Source organism: Notothenia rossii (assembly GCF_949606895.1).
Source record: "Notothenia rossii genome assembly, chromosome: 3".
Lineage (NCBI taxonomy): Eukaryota > Metazoa > Chordata > Actinopteri > Perciformes > Nototheniidae > Notothenia > Notothenia rossii.
The window spans coordinates 75,431,969-75,450,251 of record NC_136901.1 but is presented as its reverse complement, the minus strand read 5'-3'; the positions used below and the strand labels follow the sequence as shown (position 1 = coordinate 75,450,251).

At 42.0% G+C, this 18,283-nt stretch overlaps 3 protein-coding genes across 3 annotated transcripts; all 3 read right to left on the bottom strand.

Moving 5' to 3' along the window:
* Positions 1–864: 864 nt before the first annotated feature.
* Positions 865–6,685, bottom strand: LOC307033030 (uncharacterized protein; the record flags this gene model as incomplete). Its single annotated transcript, XM_079671300.1, has 2 exons — positions 4,314–6,685; positions 865–3,305 (listed from the first exon to the last, which is right to left on the bottom strand). Exons 1-2 carry the CDS (start codon positions 6,610–6,612, stop codon positions 865–867), a joined length of 4,740 nt encoding a protein of 1,579 aa, XP_079527426.1. The 5' UTR covers positions 6,613–6,685.
* Positions 6,686–8,140: 1,455 nt separating this feature from the next.
* LOC307033029 (uncharacterized protein) lies at positions 8,141–14,130 on the bottom strand (the record flags this gene model as incomplete). Its single annotated transcript, XM_079671299.1, has 2 exons — positions 11,523–14,130; positions 8,141–10,560 (listed from the first exon to the last, which is right to left on the bottom strand). Exons 1-2 carry the CDS (start codon positions 13,933–13,935, stop codon positions 8,141–8,143), a joined length of 4,833 nt encoding a protein of 1,610 aa, XP_079527425.1. The 5' UTR covers positions 13,936–14,130.
* Positions 14,131–15,365: 1,235 nt separating this feature from the next.
* LOC307031512 (protocadherin alpha-C2-like) lies at positions 15,366–18,012 on the bottom strand (the record flags this gene model as incomplete). The annotated part of the gene is made up of 1 exon (XM_079668701.1): positions 15,366–18,012. The coding sequence occupies exon 1, from the start codon at positions 17,778–17,780 to the stop codon at positions 15,366–15,368; it is 2,415 nt and encodes an 804-aa protein (XP_079524827.1). The 5' UTR covers positions 17,781–18,012.
* Between the last annotated feature and the right edge of the window lie 271 nt (positions 18,013–18,283).

The following is an 18,283-nucleotide window of genomic DNA, read 5'->3' as shown; positions in this document are numbered from 1 at the left end:
CACTCTCTCTCTCACTCACTCACTTGACAAGAGTTTTATTTTTTAAATATGGGTTACTATTATCATGATTTTAAACAGAGCACGGCGACCTTCAGATGCACTTGGTGCTTTAAGATTCCCTGCATTTTAGTGTTCTTCCTTATTATCACTTATGATACAGCATTGATTATTTTAAATGCATTACACTTTAGTTAAACATTTAAAACGATGACTGCATGAATTATCATACATTTGAGTCCTTATTAGTCTTGATGGTTGATGTATGTGTAGGTAGTCAGAATGTATTCTAAGCCCCCTAAGTGAACCTGTAGTCAGGAGCATCAATATGACACTTGTAATTCATCATAATTCACATGTTTTATGACTGCTGATATGGGGTATCAGAAAGCATTGTGTGTTTGTGTGTAGTCCTAAAGCATTAAAAATGCAATTTGGTTCACTAAATGCCCTCACAGTCACAACACTCAAAAGATTAGTTTTTTATAGAGGGTATTAGGGAAAAACCTTTTTAGAAGCAGAGAGTATTCATGATTTATCAAATTGCTTATTAAACACAATACAACTTAATAAAGGTCTGGGTAGAAATTAGCTACTGACCCTGATGAGGGTCACAAGCCAGAACTTGTTGGTCTCACAATAAAGTTGTTCTTTACAAGTGTTCCTCTAGATTTGACATCTTGTGACCTTTTCCTTTCTCCATGCAAATTGGGGGAGCGAAGGTTATGCCAGCAAGTCAAAAGACTTAACATGGGCACAATTATATTTTTGCTTGTAATGTCAAGTACATTTTAGGCGTTGTAACTTAAAGAAAGTGAATAGACAAAAAAAAGTATTCAGCGCTGATAATACTGCAATCGTCAATTATTAGTGGCCTTGCAGGATGTTCAGTAGAAAACATGTGTAACAGATGTTGAATAGGTGTGTTTCCCATACCTGCAGAGTGGAGGCTGCTGAGCCACTAGTGTCTGTGAGTCCAGTGCCTCGTGGTAAACTGGACACGATGTATCTGGAGCCCTTTGGCACAGGCTGTCTGACCACCATCTTTCCTTTCCTGGTCTCTGCTAGAAACATACTGTACCAGTAGGCGTCGTTGGAGACCAGAGTGGAGTCTGCGATGCTGGAGTTCCCCTCACTGATCACACTGTTCCTGCAGGGAGGAGCCGCTTTGTTTGGTTTGGGTGTCTGACACTTGATCACGATGGTGACCAGTATGGTGATCAGCAGGAGAAATGACACGGAGCCCAGACCGATGACCAGGTACAGGTTGAGGTCTGAGAAGATGTCATATTCTAGAGGCACCTCGGTCATGTCAGAGTAGGCCTTAACGGCAGTCTCCACTGTGGACAGCTTGATGGTGACTGTAGCAGAGAGGGCAGGCTGCCCGTTGTCCTTGGCAACAACAACCAGTCTCTGGTGGCGCGGATCTCTGTAGCTGAACATCCTCATGGTCCGGATCTCTCCGTTGTATTGGTCCAGACTGAACAAGGTGGCGTCAGTCACCTGCAGAAACTGGTAGGTGATCCGGGAGTTGTGCACCGAGTCTGTATCCAAGGCTATCACTTTAGAAACCAGAGAGCCTTTATCGGTGGATCTGGGGATTTTTTCCTCCACCACCGAGCCGTGTGCGCGCCACGGAGAGACAATAACCGGAGCGTTGTCGTTCTGGTCCACAATGATGATGTGCACTGTCACGTTACTGCTGAGAGGAGGAGAGCCAGAGTCCCTGGCCTCGATGTGGAAGAGAAACTCCTTCTCGATCTCATAGTCAAACGTTTTTAGTGCATAAAGATTCCCGTTCTCTGGGTTGATGGAAAACAGCATGGACATGGAGGTGTTGGCTATCTCCCTCTCAAGGATGAAATAAACTAGATACTGGTTTTCATGGAGGTCAGGGTCAAACGCAGTTGGGGAACTGAGCAGGGCTCCAGGAGCGTTATTCTCCTCCACACGTATAGTATAAAATGACTGAGGGAACTGTGGAACATTGTCATTTACATCCAGCAGCTCTAACGTCATGGTTTCATTGTCAGATAAAGGAGGAGAGCCTCTGTCTGTCACAGTGAAAGTGATGTCATACTCAGGGACCCTCTCACGGTCTAACGGCTCTGACACCACTAATTCATAATAGTTATCAGAGGACTCCCTCAGTTTGAAAGGCATGTTATCTGGGATGTGAAGATCAACCACTCCATTGTCCCCTGAGTCTTTATCACTGACACTCACCACTGCTATCACTGTGTCTAATTCTATGTTTTCTTTAATTGGACTTTGAAAAGACTTGATGGATATTTCTGGATGATTGTCATTCATATCTGTCACCTGTATTGTCATTTTAGACTGTCCAGTTAAGGAGTTAGGCCCCTTATCACTGGCAATAACTTCCATTTCATAAAGTTTAAAATCTTCGTAATTTATCATCTCTTTCACTCTGATTTCACCATTGTCTGGATTTAAGTTAAACACCTGTTGTGTTCTCTCTGATGTATATAAACTATATGAATACATAATATCAGAATTTGACCCTTCGTCTAAATCGGTAGCTTTTAATTGTATTACTAGACTGCCAATGGGGGAGTTTTCCATCACATCTATGATGTATTTAACTTTATCAAATGACGGGGCGTTGTCGTTCACATCAAGCACGCGAACAATGATGCTGGCTGTACCTGTGCGCGTGGGCACTCCACCGTCCACAGCAGTGAGAATAAGATTATGAACAGCCTGATGCTCTCTATCTAATGCTTTTTTCAAAATCAAATCCGCAAACTTTGTCCCGTCTCTCCCGGTCTGAATTTCGATGGAGAAATGTTCACTTGAGCTCAGATGGTAATTGTTCACAGAATTTGTTCCAACATCTGGGTCTGCAGCATTGTTCAATGAGAATCTCTCTCCAACAGGGCTTGATTCAGATATGTCCAAATGCATCGTTCCCCTTCGGAAATGAGGAGCGTTGTCGTTAATGTCCGTGATTTCCACCTCAATGTTAAACATTCGTATCGGGTTTTCAATCGTAGCGTCTAATCTGAGAAAGCACGTTGTTGTCTTCAAGGCGCATAAAACCTCTCTGTCGATCCTTTCCTGCATGAACAGCTCTCCTGTGTCTTTGTTGATGTCGATATACTTTTTATTTCCTACGAGATCTACGCGCATTTTTCTATTATTCAAAGTCTTCACGTCTAATCCGAGATCAATTGCTAAATTAGCAACGACTGAGCCTTCTTCCATTTCTTCGGGAACAGAATAATGGGTGACGGGGGACACCGTGTGCATTATGGCAGAAAGAAAGAGAAATACGAAAACGTACCCTGTGCAGGAATACTGATGAATTAGAAGAGCCATTGAACATAATCCGTATTAAACCTTCAAAGTGATATCCGTTGTCTTTTTCTCGTGACGAAAATAAATGTTGGTCTTAAGAAAGCGTTTGTTAATGCTGCTGGTAATGGCAGAGATTTTTGTGAAATATTTCTGCCTGCCAAGCCTCGAATGAACTCTCGTGAGAACAATGATATCATGAAGGACCTCCTCGTAAATGCTAACTTTTTTTTGTGGAGAGCAGCGACATGAATAGTCCTTCATGAGGTTTTAAACCTTGGAGAAAATGTGTAGTCTCCACATTTCGTTGACTATCATACATTTCCAATCAAATATTATTTCAAAATGTGTGATAAAATACTTTGAACGTGTTTACAGTATTTCGTGTTTTAAACTTTATTCTAGGAACGTGTGAGCATTAACTACAGTTTTGCTTTTTCTGTTGAACCGTCTTTAATAAAACGGGTCTTTAATATATGTATTTAATAACGTTAATAAAACACAATAAACTATCGGTTCAAATTACGCCATGCTTTCCTTCGTGTCACACTTACACGCAGATTGGTGTTGCTGAAATCATTGAAGTATGTTGAGATATGTTGCTGCACTCTTGTTTTTATATATTTAAATGTCATTATAATTAGTTTGGTGTTTATGTCATGCTCCCACAAAGAGCGCAATCAATTGTTTTGTTGTTGCCTGTCCACCTTGAGCCAAACCTATGAACAATGTGCAAGAAACCCTGATGTGGAAGGGGCAGATATTGCAAATGTCCAATGATATACTGTATCTAATGTTACAAGAAGCAAATACTTGTAGGAACACTTCAATTATATCCGCAAGTAACCTTTTACCAACGATGATAGATCTGTTTTTATACACACCTATTAAACAATAGCATCATTTAATTTTTAAGCGTGTGGAGAGCTGTGGGCAAAACACAAACATAATGTAGTTTGCAAAATGACCATACTTTTGTATAGCTATTTAATTGAGGCGTTTCCATACCTGCAGAGTGGAGGCTGCTGAGCCACTAGTGTCTGTGAGTCCAGTGCCTCGTGGTAAACTGGACACGATGTATCTGGAGCCCTTTGGCACAGGCTGTCTGACCACCATCTTTCCTTTCCTGGTCTCTGCTAGAAACATACTGTACCAGTAGGCGTCGTTGGAGACCAGAGTGGAGTCTGCGATGCTGGAGTTCCCCTCACTGATCACACTGTTCCTGCAGGGAGGAGCCGCTTTGATGGGCTTGAGTTTCTGACACTTGATCACGATGGTGACCAGTATGGTGATCAGCAGGAGAAATGACACGGAGCCCAGACCGATGACCAGGTACAGGTTGAGGTCTGAGAAGATGTCATATTCTAGAGGCACCTCGGTCATGTCAGAGTAGGCCTTCACGGCAGTCTCCACTGTGGACAGCATGATGGTGACTGTAGCAGAGAGGGCAGGCTGCCCGTTGTCCTTGGCAACAACAACCAGTCTCTGGTGGCGCGGGTCTCTGTAGCTGAACATCCTCATGGTCCGGATCTCTCCGTTGTATTGGTCCAGACTGAACAAGGTGGCGTCAGTCACCTGCAGAAACTGGTAGGTGATCCGGGAGTTGTGCACCGAGTCTGTGTCCAAGGCTATCACTTTAGAAACCAGAGAGCCTTTATCGGTGGATCTGGGGATCTTTTCCTCCACCACCGAGCCGTGTGCGCGCCACGGAGAGACAATAACCGGAGCGTTGTCGTTCTGGTCAACAATGATGATGTGCACCGTCACGTTACTGCTGAGAGGAGGAGAGCCAGAGTCCCTGGCCTCGATGTGGAAGAGAAACTCCTTCTCGATCTCATAGTCAAACGTTTTTAGTGCGTAAAGATTCCCGTTCTCTGGGTTGATGGAGAACAGCATGGACATGGAGGTGTTGGCTATCTCCCTCTCTAGGATGAAATAAACTAGATACTGGTTTTCATGGAGGTCAGGGTCAAACGCAGTTGGGGAACTGAGCAGGGCTCCAGGAGCGTTATTCTCCTCCACACGTATAGTATAAAATGACTGAGGGAACTGTGGAACATTGTCATTAACATCCAGCAGCTCTAACGTCATGGTCTCATTGTCAGATAAAGGAGGAGAGCCTCTGTCTGTCACAGTGAAAGTGATGTCATACTCAGGGACCCTCTCACGGTCTAACGGCTCTGACACCACTAATTCATAATAGTTATCAGAGGACTCCCTCAGTTTGAAAGGCATGTTATCAGGAATGTGAAGATCAACCACTCCATTGTCCCCTGAGTCTTTATCACTGACACTCACCACTGCTATCACTGTGTCTAATTCTATGTTTTCATTGACTGGACTCTGAAAGGATTTAATAGATATTTCTGGGTGGTTGTCATTCATGTCTTCAACCAGAATGTTTACAGTGCATTGTCCTGATAAACTATTAACTCCTTTATCTGTTGCTATAACCTCCATATCATAAATCCTGAAGTCCTCATAATTTAACATTCCTTTAACAGTAATTTCACCAGAGGAAGGATTCAGATTAAATGTTTCCTGCGTTTTCTCAGAAGTATATAAACTGTAGGAGTATGTTATATCAGAATTGGACCCCTCGTCTAAGTCTGTTGCATTAAGATGAACAACAAGACTTCCTATGGGAGAGTTTTCCATTATTTTGATGCTGTAATTTGTTTTGTCAAAAGTAGGAGTGTTGTCATTCATGTCGGAAACATGCACAATAATACTTGCAGTGCCAGAACGTGCAGGTGTGCCTCCATCTACAGCTGTGAGAATTAAATTATGCACAGCCTGCTGCTCTCGGTCTAAACTCTTTGTTAAGATTAATTCTGCAGATTTCGATCCATCTCTTCCAGTCTGAACTTCAATATTAAAATGTTCACTTTCGCTAAGATGGTAGGTTTTTACTGAATTGCTTCCAACATCAGAATCAACTGCATTGCTGAGAGAGAATCTCTCTCCTTTTGGCGTTGCTTCAGATATATCTAAATGTATGGCGTCTCTCCGAAATTGCGGGGCGTTGTCGTTCATATCCACAATTTCTACTTCTATATTAAATATTCGTAGTGGATTTTCTAGTATAACCTCCAGTTTGAGATAACAAGACGACTTTGCAAGACACATGTATTCTCTGTCAATTTTCTCAACGATATACAGTTCTCCAGTCTCTTTGTTCACTTCCAGATATTTCTTATTTGCAATAATGTCAAGACGCATCTTCCTCTGATTCAGTGTCTTAACATCCAGGCTGAGATCTGTAGCAATATTAGCAACCACTGATCCTTCCTTCATTTCTTCCGGTATTGAATAATGAGTCTCTGAAGTCGATATGTTAGTAACGAAAGAAAGAAAAACAAAAAGCAGCACGTACCTTCTGCATGACTGCATTTTTAAAAAGGACCCCATTGTTGCGTGCAGCGTCACTGAACCTTAAGCGATTTAATATACCTTTCCGTTGATATTGCAGTTTGCAATCATGGCTTTCATCCAAAACATGTTCATAGAGGTAATCCAAATATTTATTTTTCGGTATGAAAAAGGAAAATCGCGTTTCTGGAGTGGAGTTTCAGCACCACAGCTCTCCGGTTGTTTCACGATCTACGCTGATTAACTGTCATGGCGTTTGTGTAATAATCTCTTTTAGAGAAACAGCGCCACCTTTTGCTTTTTAACTTCTATGTGCTTAACATGAGGCACATTAAGCAATAAATACATTTGAAATGTTTTGTATGGATTTAAAGCGTTTTTTTGAGCAGATATTCTGGAAATAATTGTTGAACTAATAACGATGTCTCCTATACTTTTCTAGAATCAAATCTCAGTTGATATTGGTACAAAATAAATAGAAAAACATATGACGTATACATTTGAGCTCACCTTGATCCTTCAAATCTAAATTAATTCAGCGCCAGTAGCCTTTCGTTCGCCATTTTCTCGTATCACCTGAGGAACAGTATAATTGCGCACGGATGGCGACTGTGATGTCGCAAGAGTATACATGACTGTGGAACAGTGAAGCTTTGTGCAAAAAAGAGATCAACTTAGCAGGGTTTGTTGAAGGATCATTTTAAATCAACCTAGTGGTGTGTAGTACGAGTTATCCTCAAACATTAGAGTTTAGTCTTTTAAGTATGTATAAGATACCTGTATGTTTTTTTCATGGAATTATTTCATTTTGTCTTTAATTTTTCTGCTGGATGAGTAGTAACCATCTGCAAAACCCTGAGTAATGACTGCTAAGAATCAGAGTAAAAACTTTGAGATTGAAGATGTTTAAGGGCTTTGAACAAATAACATCTGGGTGTTTGACTCTTAAAGATACTCTCATTATTGTTTTGCTGTGATCCACACGACCGTCTTTATAAAGCACATGTACACTGATTTACAAACTTGCTATATAACGTTTTCAATCCCTAAGTATAGAGGAATCTTGAATTATGGGGATATTTTGACACGTGAAACAGCGAGGTTGCCTTTAATGAGAGTTTCAGCGCCACGGAGCTGTCCGGTTGTTTGACGCTGTAATGTCTTTCCAATGGTTCCCTCTCAAGGTGACCGTGGGTTACGTTTTGTCTAATGTATAACACAGCTCTTTGAAAATTGCAGAATGATGTAATGGGGATGCTTAAAAAACACGGATTAAAGTTTAAAGGTGAGCTCAACATGAGAGACTGCTGCAGATATTGTTAAATATAATGATGTTGGTTATTTGTTTGTCAACTTTGTTTTGATAACGATATATGTAAAACCTTCTACAATGTTATATGGCACGCTTTTTTAGTACGAACACAAGATTATACAAGAAAAGTTATAACTATGGTCATACCTGCAGAGTGGAGGCTGCTGAGCCACTAGTGTCTGTGATTCCAGTGCCTCGTGGTAAACTGGACACGATGTATCTGGAGCCCTTTGGCACAGGCTGTCTGACCACCATCTTTCCTTTCCTGGTCTCTGCTAGAAACATACTGTACCAGTAGGCGTCGTTGGAGACCAGAGTGGAGTCTGCAATGGTGGAGTTCCCCTCACTGATCACACTGTTCCTGCAGGGAGGAGCCGCTTTGTTTGGCTTGGGTTTCTGACACTTGATCACGATGGTGACCAGTATGGTGATCAGCAGGAGAAATGACACGGAGCCCAGACCGATGACCAGGTACAGGTTGAGGTCTGAGAAGATGTCATATTCTAGAGGCACCTCGGTCATGTCAGAGTAGGCCTTCACGGCAGTCTCCACTGTGGACAGCTTGATGGTGACTGTAGCAGAGAGGGCAGGCTGCCCGTTGTCCTTGGCAACAACAACCAGTCTCTGGTGGCGCGGGTCTCTGTAGCTGAACATCCTCATGGTCCGGATCTCTCCGTTGTATTGGTCCAGACTGAACAAGGTGGCGTCAGTCACCTGCAGGAACTGGTAGGTGATCCGGGAGTTGTGCACCGAGTCTGTGTCCAAGGCTATCACTTTAGAAACCAGAGAGCCTTTATCTGTGGATCTGGGGATCTTTTCCTCCACCACCGAGCCGTGTGCGCGCCACGGAGAGACAATAACCGGAGCGTTGTCGTTCTGGTCCACAATGATGATGTGCACCGTCACGTTACTGCTGAGAGGAGGAGAGCCAGAGTCCCTGGCCTCGATGTGGAAGAGAAACTCCTTCTCGATCTCATAGTCAAAGGTTTTTAGTGCGTAAAGATTCCCGTTCTCTGGGTTGATGGAGAACAGCATGGACATGGAGGTGTTGGCTATCTCCCTCTCTAGGATGAAATAAACTAGATACTGGTTTTCATGGAGGTCAGGGTCCAACGCAGTTGGGGAACTGAGCAGGGCTCCAGGAGCGTTATTCTCCTCAACACGTATAGTATAAAATGACAGAGGGAACTGTGGAACATTGTCATTAACATCCAGCAGCTCTAACGTCATAGTTTCATTGTCAGACAAAGGAGGAGAGCCTCTGTCTGTCACAGTGAAAGTGATGTCATACTCAGGGACCCTCTCACGGTCTAATGGCTCTGACACCACTAATTCATAATAGTTATCAGAGGACTCCCTCAGTTTGAAAGGCATGTTATCTGGGATGTGAAGATCAACCACTCCATTGTCCCCTGAGTCTTTATCACTGATACTCACCACTGCTATTACTGTGTCTAATTCTATGTTTTCTTGAATTGGACTTTGAAAAGACTTGATGGATATTTCAGGATGATTGTCATTCATATCTTTCACCTGTATTGTCAGTTTACACTGTCCAGTTAAGGAGTTAGGCCCCTTATCACTGGCAATAACTTCCATTTCATAAAGTTTAAAATCTTCGTAATTTATCATCTCTTTCACTCTGATTTCACCATTTTCTGGATTTAAGTTAAACACCTGTTGTGTTCTCTCTGATGTATATAAACTATATGAATACATAATATCAGAATTTGACCCTTCGTCTAAATCGGTAGCTTTTAATTGTATTACTAGACTGCCAATGGGGGAGTTTTCCATCACATCTATGATGTATTTTTCTTTATCAAATAACGGGGCGTTGTCGTTCACATCAAGCACGCGAACAATGATGCTGGCTGTACCTGTGCGCGTGGGCACTCCACCGTCCACGGCAGTGAGAATAAGATTATGAAGAGCCTGCTGCTCTCTATCCAATGCTTTTTTCAAAATCAAATCCGCAAACTTTGTCCCGTCTCTCCCGGTCTGAATTTCGATGGAGAAATGTTCACTTGAGCTCAGATGGTAATTGTTCACAGAATTTGTTCCAACATCTGGGTCTGCAGCATTGTTCAATGAGAATCTCTCTCCAACAGGGCTTGATTCAGATATGTCCAAATGCATCGTTCCCCGTCGGAAATGAGGAGCGTTGTCGTTAATGTCCGTGATTTCCACCTCAATGTTAAACATTCGTATCGGGTTTTCAATTGTAGCGTCTAATCTGAGAAAGCACGATGTAGTTGTCTTCGAGGGGCATAAAAGCTCTCTGTCGATCCTTTCCTGCATGAACAGCTCTCCTGTGTCTTTGTTGATGTTGATATACTTTTTATTGCCTGCCACGTCTACGCGCATTTTTCTTTTATTCAGAGTCGTCACGTCTAATCCCAAATCAGTTGCTAAATTAGCAACGACTGAGCCTTCCTCCATTTCTTCGGGAACAGAATAATGGGTGACGGGGGACACCGTGTGCATTATGGCAGAAAGAAAGAGAAATACGAAAACGTACCCTGTGCAGGAATACTGATGAATTAGAAGAGCCATTGAACATAATCCGTATTAAACCTTCAAAGTGATATCCGTTGTCTTTTTCTCGTGACGAAAATAAATGTTCGTCTTAAGAAAGCGTTTGTTAATGCTGCTGGTAATGGCAGAGATTTTTGTGAAATATGTCTGCCTGCCAAGCCTCGAATGAACTATCGTGAGAACAATGATATCATGAAGGACCTCCTCGTAAATGATATCTTTTTTTGTGGAGAGCAGCGACATGAATAGTCCTTCATGAGGTTTTAAACCTTCGATAAATGTGTAGTCTCCACATTTCGTTGACAATCATACATTTCCAATCAAATATTAATTCAAAATGTGTGATAAAATACTTTGAACGTGTTTACAGTGTTACGTGTTTTAAACTTTATTCTAGGAACGTGTGAGCATTAACTACAGTTTTGCTTTTTCTGTTGAACCGTCTTTAATAAAACGGGTCTTTATTTAATAACGTTAATAAAGCACAATAAACTATCGATTCAAATGACGCCACTATCCTTTCCTTCGTTTCACACTTACACGCAGATTGGTGTTGCTGAAATCATTGAAGTATGTTGAGATATGTTGCTGCACTCTTGTTTTTTTCAATTTAAATGTCATTATAACTAGTTTGGTGTTTATGTCATGCTCCCACAAAGAGCGCAATCAATTGTTTTGTTGTTGCCTGTCCACCTTGAGCCAAACCTATGAACAATGTGCAAGAAACCCTGATGTTGAAGGGGCAGATATTGCAAATATCCAATGATAAACTGTATCTAATGTTACAAGAAGCAAATGCTTGTAGGAACACTTCAATTATATCTGCAAGTAACCTTTTACCAACGTTGGTAGACCTGTTTTTATACACACAAACAATAACATAATTACATTTTTAAGCGTGTGGAGAGCTGTGGGCAAAACACAAACATAATGTAGTTTGCAAAAGGACCATACTTTTGTATAGCTATTTAATTGAGGTGTTTCCATACCTGCAGAGTGGAGGCTGCTGATCCACTAGTGTCTGTGAGTCCAGTGCCTCGTGGTAAACTGGACACGATGTATCTGGAGCCCTTTGGCACAGGCTGTCTGACCACCATCTTTCCTTTCCTGGTCTCTGCTAGAAACATACTGTACCAGTAGGCGTCGTTGGAGACCAGAGTGGAGTCTGCGATGCTGGAGTTCCCCTCACTGATCACACTGTTCCTGCAGGGAGGAGCCGCTTTGCTGGGCTTGGGTTTCTGACACTTGATCACGATGGTGACCAGTATGGTGATCAGCAGGAGAAATGACACAGAGCCCAGACCGATGACCAGGTACAGGTTGAGGTCTGAGAAGATGTCATATTCTAGAGGCACCTCGGTCATGTCAGAGTAGGTCTTCATGGCAGTCTCCACTGTGGATAGCTTGATGGTGACAGTAGCAGAGAGGGCAGGCTGCCCGTTGTCCTTAGCAACAACAACCAGTCTCTGGTGGCGCGGGTCTCTGTAGCTGAACATCCTCATGGTCCGGATCTCTCCGTTGTATTGGTCCAGACTGAACAAGGTGGCGTCAGTCACCTGCAGGAACTGGTAGGTGATCCGGGAGTTGTGCACCGAGTCTGTATCCAAGGCTATCACTTTAGAAACCAAAGAGCCTTTATCGGTGGATCTGGGGATCTTTTCCTCCACCACAGAGCCGTGTTCGCGCCACGGAGAGACAATAACCGGAGCGTTGTCGTTCTGGTCCACAATGATGATGTGCACAGTCACGTTACTGCTGAGAGGAGGAGAGCCAGAGTCCCTGGCCTCGATGTGGAAGAGAAACTCCTTCTCGATCTCATAGTCAAACGTTTTAAGTGCGTAAAGATTCCCGTTCTCTGGGTTGATGGAGAACAGCATGGACATGGAGGTGTTGGCTATCTCCCTCTCTAGGATGAAATAAACTAGATACTGGTTTTCATGGAGGTCAGGGTCAAACGCAGTCGGGGAACTGAGCAGGGCTCCAGGAGCGTTATTCTCCTCCACACGTATAGTATAAAATGACTGTGGGAACTGTGGAACATTGTCATTAACATCCAGTAGCTCTAACGTCATGGTCTCATTGTCAGATAAAGGAGGAGAGCCTCTGTCTGTCACAGTGAAAGTGATGTCATACTCAGGGACCCTCTCACGGTCTAACGGCTCTGACACCACTAATTCATAATAGTTATCAGAGGACTCCCTCAGTTTGAAAGGCATGTTATCTGGGATGTGAAGATCAACCACTCCATTGTCACCTGAGTCTTTATCACTGACACTCACCACTGCTATCACTGTGTCTAATTCTATGTTTTCATTGACTGGACTCTGAAAGGATTTAATAGATATTTCTGGGTGGTTGTCATTCATGTCTTCAACCAGAATGTTTACAGTGCATTGTCCTGATAAACTATTAACTCCTTTATCTGTTGCTATAACCTCCATATCATAAATCCTGAAATCCTCATAATTTAACATTCCTTTAACAGTAATTTCACCAGAGGAAGGATTCAGATTAAATGTTTCCTGCGTTTTCTCTGATGTATATAAACTGTAGGAGTATGTTATATCAGAATTGGACCCATCGTCTTGGTCTGTTGCATTAAGATGAACAACAAGACTTCCTATGGGAGAGTTTTCCATGATTTTAATACTGTAAATATTTTTTCCGAAAGTAGGAGTGTTGTCATTCGTGTCGGAAACATGCACAATAACACTTGCAGTGCCAGAACGTGCAGGTGTGCCTCCATCTACAGCTGTGAGAATTAAATTATGCACAGCCTGCTGCTCTCGGTCTAAACTCTTTGTTAAAATTAATTCTGCAGATTTCGATCCATCTCTTCCAGTCTGAACTTCAATATTAAAATGTTCACTTTCACTCAGATGGTAGGTTTTTACTGAATTGCTTCCAACATCTGGATCAACTGCATTGCTGAGAGAGAATCTCTCTCCTTTTGGCGTTGCTTCAGATATATCTAAATGTATGGCCTCTCTCCGAAATTGCGGGGCGTTGTCGTTCATATCCAAAATTTCCACTTCTATGTTAAAGATTCGTAGTGGGTTTTCAAGGATTACCTCCAATCGGAGGTAACAAGACGCTGATGACTTGCTCGGGCAAATATTTTCTCTGTCAATTTTCTCTACAATATACAGTTCTCCAGTCTCTTTGTTCACATCCAGATATTTCTTATTTGCAATACTGTCAAGACGCATCTTCCGCTGATTCAAAGTGTTAACATCCAGGCTGAGATCTGTAGCAATATTAGCTACAACTGATCCTTCCTTCATTTCTTCCGGTATTGAATAATGAGTCTCTGAAGTCGATATGTTACGAATGAAAGAAAGAAAAATAACGAGCACCACGTACCTTCTGCAAGACTGCATTTTTAAAGAGGACCCCATTGTTGCGTGCAGTATCACTGCATGTTTAGCTATTTAATATACGTTTCCGTTGATATTGCAGTTTGCAATCATGGCTTTTATCCCAAACATGTTCATGCAGACGTAATCCCGGGATTTCTTTCCGGATGAAAACAGAAAATCGCGTTTTCGGACTGGAGGTTCAGCACTACTAAGCTCCCCGGTTGTTTCACGATCTACGCTGATTCACTCATGGCGTTTGTGTAATGATTTATTTTAGAGAAACAGCGCCACCTTTTGCTTTTTAACGGCTATGTGCTTAACATGATGCATAATAAGCAATACATAGATTTTAAATGTGTTTTATGGATTTAAAATGTTTTTTTTTAAAGATATGCTTGAAATAATTATTAAACTAATAACAATGTGTCCTATACTTTTCTAAAATGCTAAATCAAATCTCACCAAATATTGGTTCAAAATAAGTAGAAAAACACATGACATGAATACATTTGAGCTCAGCTTGATACTTGAAATCAAAATTCATTCAGCGTCAGTAGCCATTCGTTTGCCATTTTCTCGTCACACTTGAATTCAAATAAGAATTGCCCACGGATGGTGACAGTGATGTCACAAGAGTATATATGACTGGGGAACAGCTACGCTTTGTGCAAGAAAGAGACCATCTTAGCAGGGTTTGTTGAATGAACATTTTAAATCAGCCTAGTGTTGTGTAGTACGAGTCAGCCTAAACAATTAGGGTTTAGTATTTTAAGTATATATTTCCGACTAAGATATCTTTACGCTTTTGTTTTGTAATTATATCATTTCATCTTTAATTTCTTTGTTGGATGAGTAGTAACTATCTGCAAAACCCTGAGTAATGACTGTTAAGAATCAGAGTAAACACATTGAGATTAAGATGTTTAAGAGCTTTGAACCAATAACATATGGGTGTTTGACTCTTAAAGATACTCTCATTATTGTTCTACTGTCATCCACACGACCGTCTTTATAAAGCACATGTACACTGATTTACAAAGATGCTTTATAACGTTGTCAATCCAACACTATTGATGAAATTGAATATGGGGGATATTTTGACCTGAAAAATAGCGAGGATGTCTTTTAATGAGAGTTTCAGCACCACGGAGCTGTCTGGATGATTGACGCTGTGACGTGTTTCCAATGGATCCCTCTCAAGTGACCGTGGGTTACTTTTTGTCTAATGTAAACAAAAGCTAACTGAACATTTCAGGATGATGTAATGGGGAAGCTTAAAAAGCACAGATCAAAGTTTAAAGGTGAGCTCAACACGAGAGATTGCTGCAGATATTGTTGAATATAATTATGTTGTTTTTTTGTTTGTCAACTTTGTTTTGATAATGTTATATTTCAAACCTTCTACAATGTTATATGGCACGCTACGTTAATACGAACACAAGATTGTACGAGACAAGTTATAACTATGGTCATACCTGCAGGGTGGAGGCTGCTGATCCACTAGTGTCTGTGAGTCCAGTGCCTCGTGGTAAACTGGACACGATGTATCTGGAGCCCTTTGGCACAGGCTGTCTGACCACCATCTTTCCTTTCCTGGTCTCTGCTAGAAACATACTGTACCAGTAGGCGTCGTTGGAGACCAGAGTGGAGTCTGCGATGCTGGAGTTCCCCTCACTGATCACACTGCTTCTGCAGGGAGGAGCCGCTTTGTTTGGTTTGGGTTTCTGACACTTGATCACGATGGTGACCAGTATGGTGATCAGCAGGAGAAATGACACAGAGCCCAGACCGATGACCAGGTACAGGTTGAGGTCTGAGAAGATGTCATATTCTAGAGGCACCTCGGTCATGTCAGAGTAGGCCTTCACGGCAGTCTCCACTGTGGATAGCTTGATGGTGACTGTAGCAGAGAGGGCAGGCTGCCCGTTGTCCTTGGCAACAACAACCAGTCTCTGGTGGCGCGGGTCTCTGTAGCTGAACATCCTCATGGTCCGGATCTCTCCGTTGTATTGGTCCAGACTGAACAAGGTGGCGTCAGTCACCTGCAGGAACTGGTAGGTGATCCGGGAGTTGTGCACCGAGTCTGTGTCCAAGGCTATCACTTTAGAAACCAGAGAGCCTTTATCGGTGGATCTGGGAATCTTTTCCTCCACCACGGAGCCGTGTGCGCGCCACGGAGATACAATAACCGGAGCGTTGTCGTTCTGGTCCACAATGATGATGTGCACCGTCACGTTGCTGCTGAGAGGAGGAGAGCCAGAGTCCCTGGCCTCGATGTGGAAGAGAAACTCCTTCTCGATCTCATAGTCAAAGGTTTTTAGTGCGTAAAGATTCCCGTTCTCTGGGTTGATGGAGAACAGCATGGACATGGAGGTGTTGGCTATCTCCCTCTCTAGGATGAAATAAACTAGATACTGGTTTTCATGGAGGTCAGGGTCAAACGCAGTTGGGGAACTGAGCAGGGCTCCAGGAGCGTTATTCTCCTCCACACGTATAGTATAAAATGACTGTGGGAACTGTGGAACATTGTCATTAACATCCAGCAGCTCTAACGTCATGGTCTCATTGTCAGATAAAGGAGGAGAGCCTCTGTCTGTCACAGTGAAAGTGATGTCATACTCAGGGACCCTCTCACGGTCTAACGGCTCTGACACCACTAATTCATAATAGTTATCAGAGGACTCCCTCAGTTTGAAAGGCATGTTATCTGGGATGTGAAGATCAACCACTCCATTGTCACCTGAGTCTTTATCACTGACACTCACCACTGCTATCACTGTGTCTAATTCTATGTTTTCATTGACTGGACTCTGAAAGGATTTAATAGATATTTCTGGGTGGTTGTCATTCATGTCTTCAACCAGAATGTTTACAGTGCATTGTCCTGATAAACTATTAACTCCTTTATCTGTTGCTATAACCTCCATATCATAAATCCTGAAGTCCTCATAATTTAACATTCCTTTAACAGTAATTTCACCAGAGGAAGGATTCAGATTAAATGTTTCCTGGGTTTTCTCAGACGTATATAAACTGTAGGAGTATGTTATATCAGAATTGGACCCCTCATCTAAGTCTGTTGCACTGAGATTAACAACCAGGCTTCCAATCGGAGAGTTTTCCATTATTTTAATATTGTAGTTAATTTTGTCAAAAGTAGGAGTGTTGTCATTTGTGTCTAAAACACGAACGATAACACTTGCAGTGCCAGAACGTGCAGGTGTGCCTCCATCTACAGCTGTGAGAATTAAATTATGCACAGCCTGCTGCTCTCGGTCTAAACTCTTTGTTAAGATTAATTCTGCAGATTTTGATCCATCTCTTCCAGTCTGAACTTCAATATTAAAATGTTCACTTTCACTCAGATGGTAGGTTTTTACTGAATTGCTTCCAACGTCAGGATCAACTGCATTGCTGAGAGAGAATCTCTCTCCTTTTGGCGTTGCTTCAGAAATGTCTAAATGTATGGTGTCTCTCCGAAATTGCGGGGCGTTGTCGTTCATATCCAAAATTTCCACTTCTATATTAAAAATTCGTACTGGGTTTTCAAGGATTACCTCCAATCGGAGGTAACAAGACGCTGATGATTTTGTATTGCAAATAGTTTCCCTGTCAATCTTCTCTACAATGTACAGTTCTCCAGTCTCTTTGTTCACGTCCACATATTTCTTATTTGCAATAATGTCAAGACGCATCTTCCGCTGATTCAGTGTCTTAACATCCAGGCTGAGATCTGTAGCAATGTTAGCTACAACTGATCCTTCTTTCATTTCTTCTGGTATTGAATAATGAGTCTCTGAGGTCGATATGTTACCAGCGAAAGAAAGAAAAACAACAAGCAGCACGTACCTTCTGCAAGACTGCATTTTAAAAAAGGACCCCATTGTTGCGTGCAACGTCACTGCACCTTAAGCGATTTAATATCCCTTTCCGTTGATATTGCAGTTTTAAATGGCTTTCATCTCAAACATGTTCATGTAGAGGTAATCCAAAGATTTGTTTCGGTATGAAAAAGGAAAATCGCGTTTTCGGAGTGGAGTTTCAGCACCACAGCTCTACGGTTGTTTCACGATCTGCCATGATGACAGCGATTCACTGTCATGGCGTTTGTGTCCTGATTTATTTTAGAGAAACAGCGCCACCTCTTGCTTTTTTAACGGCTATGTGCTTAACATGAAGCATAATATGCTCTAAGTACATTTTAAATGTTTTCTATGTATTTAAAATGTTTTTTTAAACAGATATGCTTGAAATAATTGATAAACTAATAATGATGTCTCCTATACTTTTCTAAAATGCTGAATCAAATCTCACCTAATATGTTTTTCAAAATAAGTAGAAAAACACATGACATGAATACATCTGAGCTCAGCTTTATACTTGAAAT